Here is a 12,501-nt window from a genome sequence, read left to right as displayed (position 1 = left end):
AAAGCAGTAAGTATATATATATTGCCGGTTTGGGCTTTATTCTGTTTGCATATTACAAATGGGAGTAAGTCATGATCACTTGTACCTAAGATACCATTATTTTTTAATTCTGTGATCAGTTGTTTTCTGTCATGATGATGTCCTGATATAGAATTACCCTGTGATTATTGCAACACTTACATCATATTGAATCAGGAAATCGTCATCTACAGTGTGTTGAAATTCCAAGTTGGTTTTAGTCCTGGCAGCCTGAAACCTCTCACTTATGTCCCTCAAACTGAAGTCCCCCATAACCATACAGCTTCTTTTCACTACACAGCACAGACAGGTACTAAGGACCTGGTCATCCTGTTCCCTAGTGATTTGGTGGTCTATAGCAGATACACTAAAGACCCCATCTTGTGCTTTACCTCGTAGTACATTCCAGATTATCTGCTGATTTACCAGTGAATCAGTAACAGAAAATGCCATTTTTGACAAAATGCACTACTCCCCCTGCCCACTTTTGCTTAGTCAAGCCTTCCTAAATAAGCAAATGTAGTTACCTGATTTGTGCTCAAACTCTTCTTGTGAGTTTTTGTGTGATTTTTGCCTTCATTTAATTCTTCAGAGACATGTTTGCTCTTTTTCCACCTTCTGGACCTCTTTTCTAAATCATAATGGACTTCTTCAGTCTCACTGCTATCTGAATACTCTAAAGTGTCAGCCTGTGGATTCAAGTTTACATCCAGTTCTCCATGTAAATGTGCTTTTTCCACTTTTGAGATGTCACTCTGAGTTGTCCTTTGCAGCCAAGGAAGCTTGCTCAATTCTCTAGGCTCCCTTGAGGAATTTACTGAAGATGTTTCAGAATCAGAATACACTGTTTCTGTATTGGTGTATAGCCCAGAAGAAGGTGAGGTCACTGGTTGGTATGGATCACTGCCGTAAGCCCATTCTGTATTGTACTGAGAATCAGTGTAGTATGACTCCTCTGACAACTGCTTGGGCCTCCGACGCAGTTTGTTCAAGGCCACATTCCAGTCGTAGTCGTCCTCACTGTCTGAACCCATCTCGTCATAAGCAGACATAACACTAGATTCATTCTCCAAAGCTTTGAATACTTGGCTCTTTGGTTTGGCAAGCATTCGAGGGCGAGACAATGTAATGCTCTGCAAAGCCACCCAGTTCCCATCGGTGCTTTGTAAAACAGGAGGTGGGCCTAAAAGAAGAACAAACCCCTGAATTATTACTTTATTGTTTCAGTTTGATGGGCTGATTTTCGCAGAGTCAAATAAGAGTTTTAGCAGAGGCTAGCTATTTTGGGCATGTCTACACCGCAAAATCTGAGGTCTAGCTATACAGATGAGTGAGCTAAGTATGTGCTTGGGGTCTGCACTACGTTATCATTACTGCTATTGTTAGCCACACTAGTTGGGTTCAAGATAGCTCAAGTAGGCTACTCTGTGTGCAGCTTCTGCTGTGTAGACATACACTTTGTGATGGCACAAGCACAAGATAATGACAGAGGAAAATGAATATGGTCTGAAGTTACAGAAGGAGAGGAGTAGGTTGGATATTAGGAAAAACTACTTCACCAGGAGGGTGGTAAAGTACTGGAATGCGTTGCCTAGAGAGGTGGTAGATTCTCCATCCCTAGAGGTTTTTAAGTCCTGGCTTGACAGGGTCCTGGTTGGGATGTCTTAGTTGGGGTTGATCCTGCTTGAAGCAGGGGGTTGGACTAGATGACCTCCTAAGATCCCTTCCAGCCCTATGATAGTATGTGGTATGTGACACAGATTCCATCTTACCCTGAAATCAGTGACCTTCCTGATTTTTCCATTTCAATCAGAAGTCACCACAGGATTCTGTCGGGGCATCTTTTTAAAATATATGTGACAATAGGGTCCAAGGTTAGGCTATACAGTGTGGCATTTAAGGCTAACGTTCTAAAACGGAGAAAAATATACAAGAAGTACTAGGTTTTTACTCAAACTGTAAGGTGCACGTTGCTGCTAAATACAGATTATGTTGTCCACAGGACATGAAATATCTTTTAATGTGAAGTTTGAATATCTGATAGGTTTATTATTCATATTTCTCATGACAGTAGAACAGAACACTATTGTGGATTCACATACTCCTCTTAGCATACTGAATCAAATTATAGCTGCTATCCAGATTGCTTTGAGAGGCACAATGGACTGTTCAGATTAGCCATTAAGGGGGCAGACAATGCAAGTTACAGGCAGTGCATTACTGTTCTAAAGTTTTAAACCATCTTTTTTTACAGGAACAGTTAAATTTAAATGTGATTTTTTTAATGTATCTTGTTTTCTCCCCTCAATGCATATCTATAAATATATGGAATTCAAGTTTACAAATTTTATTTGACATTCATTTTCACAAGAAGAACATAATAATGGAATAAATATGCCATATAGTAGCAATGCTTTGAGTTTAGGAACAATTTTACCCTGGAGCATAAACAAAACAACAAACAAAATCAAAATAAAAACCCCAGACCATTCCACCAAGAAAATGGTAATTAAACTTACAAGATTGGTCAGGCTTTTTATCTCTTTATTTTGATTTCTTTGGCCTATTTTCATTCCCTAGTCTTATGCTAATTCAAAGATGTAATTGTACCTCTTGCTAACCAAATCAAATAATTTTTGAAGATCTAAATCTGTTGATGGATTTGGCTTAATATGAACAAAGAAAACTTGCTTTGTCTTAGTACCACAGAAAAGTTCAAAATTTGATACAGATGAGGTGACACCATGGCTACATCTACACTAGCCCCAAACTTCGAAATGTCCACGCAAATGGCCATTTTGAAGTTTACTAATGAAGCGCTGAAATGCATATTCAGCGCTTCATTAGCATGCGGGCGGCCGCGGCACTTCAAAATTGACGCGCCTTGCCGCCACGCGGCTCCTTTTCGAAAGGACCCCGCCTGCTTCGAAGTCCCCTTATTCCCATCAGCTCATGGGAATAAGGGGACTTCAAAGTAGGAGGCGTCCTTTCGAAAAGGAGCCCCGTAGGGACGAGCCATGCGGCGGTGAGGCGCGTCAATTTTGAAGTGCTGCGGCCGCCCGCATGCTAATGAAGCGCTGAATATGCATTTCAGCGCTTCATTAGTAAACTTTGAAGTGGCCATTTCGAAGTTTGGGGCTAGTGTAGACACAGCCTATATGGTGCAGGGTAAGAAAATTATACATGAAAGCAATGCAACCTATATGGCATGGAAGAAGTTAGTTTTCTCTCCTCAAATACGGTAGCAAGACAAGACAAGGTCTGGTAGGCCCCAGACTTACAGTGATGTTTGCCTCTGGGTTCACCTGTTTTGTATGTGGGTTCACTCTGCGGGAACAGTCTCCAAATTGCACAGTATGTTTGAGAAACTAGGATGTTGGTAAAGTAAAAACTGATGATGCTGATAACAAGTATAGGCCGTGTCTACACTTGCCCCAAACTTCGAAATGGCCATGCAAATTGCCATTTCGAAGTTTACTAATGAAGCACTGAAATACATATTCAGTGCCTCATTAGCATGCGGGTGGCCGCGGCACTTCGAAATTGACGCGGCTCGCCACCGCGTGGCTCGTCCCGATGGGGCTCCTTTTCGAAAGGACCCCACCTATTTCGAAGTCCCCTTATTCCTGTGAGCAGATAGGAGTAAGGGGACTTCGAAGTAGGCGGGGTCCTTTTGAAAAAGGAGCCCCGTCATGATGAGCCGCGCGGCGGCGAGCCGCGTCAATTTTGAAGTGCCGCGGCCGCCTGCATGCTAATGAGGCACTGAATATGTATTTCAGTGCTTCATTAGTAAACTTCGAAATGGCCATTTATATGGCCATTTCGAAGTTTGGGGCTAGTGTAGACACGGCCATAGTGTGGTAGCTTAAAAAAAAAAAAAAAGTACTTCTGATAAGGACCAAGGAAATGTTCTTTTAATTAGCCTGCATTCTGTTCAACGGCAGTATTTCCTGGGGTGGTAATTGTGTCCATATTTTGTACCAGAAAATTAAAAATATAAAGGATATGCTCTAAAGACAAAGGAAACTTTCATAGTAAAAATCTCATGCTGGTGGACTACAGAAAGTGAGCTTTTACTTCTTACATCCTACTTTAGACAAAGTTTTGATAGTATTTCAAATAATTACAACTACCATGGTCTTAAAAGTTCCTTGCTGGTTACTAATTTAAAAAAGAAAGACTAGAAAATAAAAATTATAATGCAAACAAAACACATGGTTATATAAAAAAGAAAAAAGCAAAAGCAGCGGAATGTATTCTTGTCTTGATATGAGTGATTGGACACAGGTAAGCCCTCATTTCTTAGGAAACAGGATCAGGAAGATAAATAGGTCAGCAGGCTAGAAACAAGACGTCTGTACCTAAGGTGAAAGAGAAGAGCCAGGGAATCATTAACAATGGACAAGATAAAAATGGATAAGCCTGGAAGGTAAAATGAAGTAACAAGTTGTTCAGTGACAGTATGTGATGTACAGGGATTGGTTCCAACAAAATAACCAAGCTAATACCAAAACATGTGATGCAATGACTAGTAAAAGCAATAGAATGGGTAAGTGTCTATGCAGGAGGAGGTTTGTTTGTGGTATGCCCTACACCTGTCCTTCACTGGCATCAGAGCAACTCCGTATGGCTTTGCTGTCTGCCCAATAAAGGAACCTGAGTGCTGAGACTGGTGTTAAACTCAGTTTTGGCAGTCTCATGGGCAGAGCTGTCCTATCCATTCGGATGGTTTGGGGCAGTCCCCCACCGCAGGCCTTGCACTCTGAAAGCTCTCTGGGGCCAGGGTGGCCTGTAGGATAACTGATGGGACCTGGCATCAGCAGCAGGGGCTGGGCTCTTTCTCCACACTGGCCAGTGGCAGCAGGAGCTGTGAGCAGTGGAGTGATCCTGTCCCAGCCTGCTTGGCCAGCTCCCAGCCAGGTAGCTCTGCCTCAGCATGGCGACCAGAAGCAGAGTGATGCCCCAGCCTGCTCCACTACCCTGAGAGATGCGGTGGGGAGTCGGGCTTAGAGGAACAGAATGGGCTGGTGCCTGGTCACTCCACTTTCTGTGGCTGCCATGAGTGTGGGGAGGTTCGACCCCTACTGGTAGCACCAGGCCACACAGTAATCCCCACGTTGTGCCCGTCAGGAAAGGGGAGCCATAGGGGTGGGAGGGGTGAAGCAGGGGCAGGAGCGGTGGGATGGGCTGGGTGTGGAGGTGAGGCCAGGCCTGGGGGAAAGGAAGAAGTAGGGGGGCAGAGTGAGGGGAGGGAAGAGGTAGGGCAGGGGCTGAGGCAGAGTGGGGCTTTTCCCAGGCCCTGCACACTTCAGACAGTATTGCTCAGGGAACCCCAACATTCAAATGTTTAACTAGTTAAATTCAATATCAGTACAAGCCAGCTGTGCTTCTGCCCAGTGACTAAAAACACATACAACTCATGCTCCTTTGTTTTGAGTAGCTGTTGTCCAGAGATGGAAAAAGTAACCAAAAAGTTACTTGAGCAAAAGTGCAGCTGCTTTCATAAATGGATAGTTGAGTGCAATAAAGATGTGATGTGATGTGATGTGATGTAGTTTTACTCAAGTAGTTGTCCGGAGGGACACAGGAAGCTTGTACTTAAGTACCCCCCCCAGGCAGCTGTACTTTTACTCAAGTAACTTTATGGGTACTTTTCCCACCTCTGCTATTGTCTGCAGCATAGCTGAATTTGTTAACATGTATTTTAGTTGATCAAAAAAGTGCAGTGTGTTAGCTCATTACCAGGGGCAGGCAACAACATACAGAGAAGTTACTCACAAAAAGTAACAATGATTTTCTCTCTTCAGCTAATGATGTCAAATACTGCTTATTAGAAACCTCTTTGACATAAAGTGAAAGGCACTTGCCTCACAGAACAAAAGACATAAGGCACAAATTGTGTAGTTACTGAGCCTTACATTATGAATTATTTATGTACAAGCAAAATGAGAATGGCCAGAGAACAGATCTCAGTGGTCATTTAACCAGTCCTTTAAATGTGTACTTTTAGGGATCTTTTCTATAGTGCGTAACTAGAGAAGTGCAGTTGATTTTTGCTGGTCTTGCTAACCATGATGATGAGTTAAAATGTTCTCTTCTGAGCATGAAGTAAGCAGGCAGTGCTGCTGTTTGCTCTTGACTGTTCTTATTTTCTTTTTAGGAAAAAGGAGGAAGAGAACAGAGTCTGAGTGATTGGATAAAAGGGGGAGCGACAGCTCAGTGGTTTGAGCATTGGCCTGCTAAACCCACAGTTGTGAGCTCAATCCTTGAGGAGGCCATTTAGGGACTGGGGCAAATAGATGTCAGGGATGGTGCTTGGTCCTACCAAGAGGGCAGGGGACTTGACTTGATGAACTCCTGAGGTTCCTTCCAGCTCTAAGAGATGAAATGTGAATATGAAAATTCAGAGCCTGTTTCTGTGCTGCCTGGCCCTGGACACAGTCATTTACATCTGTTCAAAGTAGGTGTAAACACTATTAATTGAGAGTGGTTGAGTTTTACACTCACATTTCATGCATGTGAGTAACTAATCAAGGTAGACAGCAAGGGGGAATCAACCTCTTGGTGTTTACTATTAGTATATTAAGCTATTGGTTGAGATCCTATTGGAATATGGGTGTTTTAACAAAAAAAAACAATCTGCTAACAAGGGCAGTTGGGTTTACTTTAAAAGTTAGCATGATACCTTTGAAATATAAAATAGCCTCTACAGGATGTCTGCATTTTATTTCAACTGTGAACTCAGATGACAAACAGGAACTAGTCTGAGTAAAGGCCCCTGAGAAAGTGACTGTATCAGTCTGTCACTAAGCTCAGGTTAAGTACCAAATGACTGTGTAGTAGATGTCAGTGAGACTTGAGTGGATGCTTAAATTTAAGCACATTGAAATGTTGTGCAGAGTGCAGACCTTGGACAGGAATGCTACCCATATGAAAAATACCGTCTATGTGAATGACAAGAGGTTATTTGAAGCAGAAGTTTGCACAGCAATAAATATTTCATTACCATTTACTATTACTTTATTGTTATTTTAGCCACCAAGGGCCAAATTCTGAAGTCCTTCTTCAGAGAAAACAAGCAATACAATAATTAGCACCAGTGCTTAATTATTGTCCTCATACTTAATTAACAAAATTAATGCCTTGTTTCATTTTGTTGTTAACATTGAATGCTTGATGCCATTCTCAGTGAAATCAATGGGAATTTTGCCATTGACTTCAACAGGAGCAGGATGGGGCCCCATACTTCAAGTTTCATTTGTTCAACAGGAAAAACAGAATAAAGAGTTACACCGGTACTTTAAACATTTACTTGTTTCATTCAGTCTGTCCACACTTTTCCAGCTGGGCAGTGCAGACAATTTGTGTTCTTTCCGTCTCCTGATTGGGCCTTTCTGCTGCCTCCAAAGAATCTCAGGCATAGAAGATGCCAGGTCAAGATCTTGGCTGGGTGTATCTTCACTACTCAGGGAAAATGCAGACTGAGATCTCTGTTGAAATAAAATTAAAGAGACCATTATCTAAAAAGAGCAGTAGCCAACTACTGAAAATATTAAATGTAGGACTGTGAAGCAAATAAAAAAACTAATCATGATTAATCATGCTGTTAAACAATAATAAAATCCAATTTATTTAAATATTTTTTGATTTTTTTCTTACATTTTAAAATATATTCATTTCTGTTACAACAAAGAATAAAAAATACAGAATGCACTTTATTTTTTATTACAAATACTTGAACTCTGAAAACAAGTTTTTTCAATTCACCTCATCCAAGTTCTGAAATGCAATGACTTTACCATGAAAGTTAAAATTACAAATGTAGAATTATGTATAGAAATAACTGCATTAAAATTAATACAAATGTAAAACTTTAGAGCCTGTAAGTCCACTCAGGCCTACTTCTTGTTCAGCGAATTATTGAGGCAATTGTTGGTTACAATTTGCAGGAGATAATGTTGCCTGCTTCTTGTTTACAATGTCATCCGAAAGTGAGAACAGTTGTTCACATGGCACTGTTGTACCTGATGTCACAAGATATTTATGTACCAGATATGCTAAAGATTAATATATCCCTTCATGTTTCAGGCATCATTCCAGAGGGCATGTGTGCATGCTGATGATGGGTTCTGTTTAATAATGATAAGCAGAGTGGACCAATGCAAGTTCAGTTTCCTCATATAAGTTAGATGCCACCAGCAGAAGGCTGATGGTTCAGATTCAGCAGTTTCTGCATTGGTGTGTTGCTCCTTTAAGACTTCTAAAATCATGCTGCACACTGCAGATTTTGGACAACACTTCAGTTCTTAAACCTTGAGTTGAGTGCTGTTACTATTTTCTCTCTTTCTGGTGGCTTCTTTGAGTTTTGTCAGCTCTGCTATGAAAGTGTTCTTAAAATAAGCGTGTGCTGGGTCATCATCTAAGACTTCTATAATATGAAATACATAGCAACATGTGGGTAATACTGAACAGGAGGCATACAATTCTTCCTCGAGTTCAGTCACAAATGTAATAAACACATTATGTTAGTTAAAAAATAATCACTATAGAAGGATGTCTTCTGCAATGGCGGCTTAAGCACGAAGGGGTGTATGCATGTTTAGCACATCTGCCATGTACATACATTGTAATGCCAGCTACAAGTGTCATGTAAATGCCTGTTTTCACCTTCATGTGACATTGCAAGTAAGAAGTGGTTAGCATTTTCTTCCATACAACTTGTTTGTCCAACTGATTGGCTGAACAAGGAGTTGGACTGAACAGATTTGTAGACTATAAAGATTTGCAAATTTTTAAGTGTGGTTATGTAACAAAAAAAAATCTACATTTGTAATTTCAACTTTCACAATAAAGAGATTACTCTACAGCACTTGTATGAGGTGAATTGAAAAATGCCATCTCCTTTGATTATCATTTTTACAGTGCAAATATCTGTAAAAAAATAATCTAAAGTGAGCACTATGAGGTTTGCATTCTTTGCATAATAATAAAATACACTTATTTGAAAGCGTAGAAGATATCCAAAATATTTAATAAATATCAGCTGGTATTCTATTGTTCACAAGTGTGATTAATAGCAATTTTTTATTCATGATTGATTTTGGAGTTAGTCATGTGAGTTAACTGCAATTACTTGACACCCCTAATTTATTCTAATTAGCAGTAACAGTAACATTCTAATATTTGGATAAGTACACATCAGAAAAGTACAGGGAATGGAATTAGCCTGAGAATGGAATTTAATTAGTTCACAACATTTGTGGGCTTGAACAGCTTTTTTACATACATTTAAAATGTAATTGCTTCTTGTGAGCAATGCAGGAATTCTTTGCATTACAGTCATACCCCGAGATACACCCATTCAAGTTATGAGAATTCGATTTTACAAGGAGTTTCATTTAATACCCCCTACTTCAGCTTATGAGGCATTTCTTTGCATTTACAAGGACCGATTTGGAGTCTGGTGGCTCTGGTAGGCAAGCACCGATGGGATGGAGTCGGCTGCGTTGGTCTTGACGAAGAGGCCGTGCAGGGGGGTGGCGGCGCCCTGCAAAAGGGGGGAAGTCTGGTGCAGGGCGGGTAGACTCGTCCAAGTCCCGGCAGTAGATCATGCCACTCTGCGAGACGTGGATGCTGGGCGCACAGCCCATCCCACCCCCGCTGCTGCTGCTCACCCCCCGGGTGGCTAGGGGTCCATGGCCGCCCGCCCTGTGCAGCTGTGCCTCGGGCGCCGCTCGCCGTCTGTGGCGCTCCCTCCCATTTACCGCCTGGCTCACCTGCCACTGCCGCCTCGGCTACCACCGGCGGGGCCTCTCCACCGTGCAGCCCCACACGAGAGAGGCATTGCCCCCCGCCAGCTGGGGGCCCCCTGTGCTGGCCTGGCTCCCCACGCGGCCAGCCCCTGGCAGTTCCCCCTTCCCACTTAACCTAACTGCACTCAGGCTGGGCTACCTCCCCATGCCCTGCCTGCCCCCTTGCACCCAATCTAATGGGATTTGGTGTTGTTTTAGCATAAATAGGTGTACGTTTTGGGGCTCAGGAATGCATACCATTAATTTCAATGAGAAAAAATGTAATTATATTTTCGACTTATGAGAATTCACTCTAAGAGGGGTTTTTCAGGAACAAATTACCCTTGTAAGGTGAGGGAAGACTGTACTAGACACAAGATGGAAAGTAGATACCCAAGTGAAGCAGTATGAATTTGTCAGTCTGGGAGAGCTGCTAAAAAGTGTCAGCCCACTTACGTGTTAGCCAGGGACGAGCCCATAATAGCGTGTTAGAAAATGGTGCTGCATTGCTGCCGATAGTGCCAAATTTAAGAGGTTAAAAATATGAAAAAAGAAATCTCAGAAAAGCTATAATAAACCTGCAGCTTAAGAAGCTTTAATTCTTGGATTTTTCTGCCTGCCTAAGAACACACACAAACCAAGGGCAGAAATGTTTTATTGTACCCAGCCAATGGAATGCACACATTCCTATACTACATTTGCTATCTGTTTCTAACACAGGGTCTGTTATGGCAAACCATTCAAAGGGAATGTCAGTTATGTGATAAGGCTCTGCTGAGATGGAAGAGTGATTCCATATCTGTGGGGAAAGTGGAGATTTTTTAGGTACCATATAAAACAGGTTCAGCCACTGCTCCAGACAATGGCATTATACAGCCAGGGTAGAGTGAGAGCCCAATGAACCAAATAAAATAAAATATAAAATTATATACCCTCATTTTTTAAGCCACCATTTCTCTTGGTTGGTGGAATACCCAGGCACTCTGGTGGAAACTTTAGAACTGGAATGCCTATAGTTAGGTGTCAATCTCTATATCTAGGCATCTAAATTTTGCCTCATTTTCAGAGATGCTGAGCACCTGCAGCTCCCAGGGATTGCACAGGGATTTGTAGGTGCTCAGCACGTCTTCGAATCAGGCCGCTTCTTAACTGCACAAATTTGCATAAAGAAACCTAACTTCAGGCACTTGAGTTTGAAAACTGTATTCTTTATTAGTTTATATTAAGCTACATAATTATAAAAGATAATTTTGCTTCCAATTACAGCATGCTCAAAGACTTCCAGAATGGCAAAGATACTACATTTTCAAATGGCAGTCTAATTTTCCCAGTTCACTCTTTTGCACTAAAATTTCTGGTTAGTGATTCTTCATCAGAGAGTACAAGTTAGGGATTGTCTCTGTACCTCAGCCTAATTTAATAAGGGCTTGGTCTGATGTTCTGCAGCATGTTTATATGGGGAGTGGTGACATTTTCAGGGCTTGGGATTTTTTCAACTGGTGTTCAGTGTGCAAATATTTGACCAAAGCAGATAATCTGGAAGGGATAGAATCTCAGCTTCATGAGAGGTCTGCCTTGCGCAGCTGAGAATGAAAGAGATGGCAAAGTTTACTGTAAGCTGTTTTTGTTTCCTTTCCCAGCCCCACTCCAATTCTTTTCAACATCATTACTGGTCTAAATCTCATTGGCTTGTAGCAACCCTATGGGAGCCGCTATGATGAGTAGGAATTGCCAATGTCTGTTTCTCTGGCCATTTCCCCTCTTGACAGATGCATCCCTATGCCAGATAGGGATTCCCCCATGCCAGAGGAATTAATTATGAATCACTCAGCTCTCTGCACCTGATGAAGCGGGTCTTTGCCCACGAAAGCCTATGTTCCAAAATATCTGTTAATCTATAAGGTGCCACAAGACTTCTTGCTGTTCTCGAAGATACCAACACGGCTATCTCTCAGATTCTACCATGATACACTGGAGTATTCAGTTTCAGGTCAATAGCACATATTAATGAATAGACCCCAACTGATAAACATGGTATAAACTAACTGCAAGTTGCATTGGATAGTATTTACTTACATAGCAAAAATCTTCAACATGTGAAAATTAATGTGTGCCACTGCACTAAATACCTGGATCTAGAGTTCAGGTAAGATTGCAATTTTAAAAAGCTGAGCTAAGCCTTTTTTTTTTCCCAGGTGAACGAAACTATTCTGAAGCTGAACAAATCCATGTGACTTCAGAGAACATTACCTTAAATGGCAATAGTTATAAATGAAAAAAAAACAAACCCAAAACCACACGTACCTACGACAATTACTATAACTGAAATAAATTAGAGAAGGAAAACTTTAGAGTGCATTTACTTTGTGTATAAAGTGATATCAAACGCACAATCAGTAGTACTGTGTCCCCTAAAGTAAGTCATCCATTTACTCCCTGGCTGAAAAAATCTTTATAGACAACAGGGAACAGGGTATTCTCCCAGAAGGAGGAATTATGTCATATTACTGTAGTCACTTTAACCTTTAAGAACAAACAACTTTGGACCTTTGGATCCCAGTCAATTTCCACAGAGGCAGTTATATTAAGACCAGTTTAGACCTTGGATCAGATTTTCACCCCATTTAAACCTGTGGATTTGGCCCCTTGACTTCTTTTAAAAGCTCCACTATTAAAATATCATATCAACAGT

The 12,501-nt window shown here is 41.4% G+C and overlaps 1 protein-coding gene and 1 pseudogene across 1 annotated transcript in view; one reads left to right on the top strand and one right to left on the bottom strand.

Annotated features, from left to right (window-relative positions):
* MYRIP (myosin VIIA and Rab interacting protein) overlaps positions 1 to 12,501 on the bottom strand; it is a 390,058-nt gene that overhangs the window by 52,218 nt on the left and 325,339 nt on the right. The window contains exons 9-10 of the mRNA XM_074986085.1: positions 7,331 to 7,508; positions 546 to 1,201 (exon numbers count right to left, since the gene is read on the bottom strand). Of these exons, the coding sequence (XP_074842186.1) occupies positions 546 to 1,201; positions 7,331 to 7,508 (834 nt within the window). The remainder of the gene's footprint in view (positions 1 to 545; positions 1,202 to 7,330; positions 7,509 to 12,501) is intronic.
* On the top strand, positions 6,013 to 6,211 carry LOC142009852 (small nucleolar RNA U3; annotated as a pseudogene).

Source organism: Carettochelys insculpta, chromosome 2 (assembly GCF_033958435.1).
Source record: "Carettochelys insculpta isolate YL-2023 chromosome 2, ASM3395843v1, whole genome shotgun sequence".
Classification (NCBI taxonomy): Eukaryota; Metazoa; Chordata; order Testudines; family Carettochelyidae; genus Carettochelys; species Carettochelys insculpta.
This window is presented reverse-complemented; position numbering and strand designations above follow the sequence as displayed.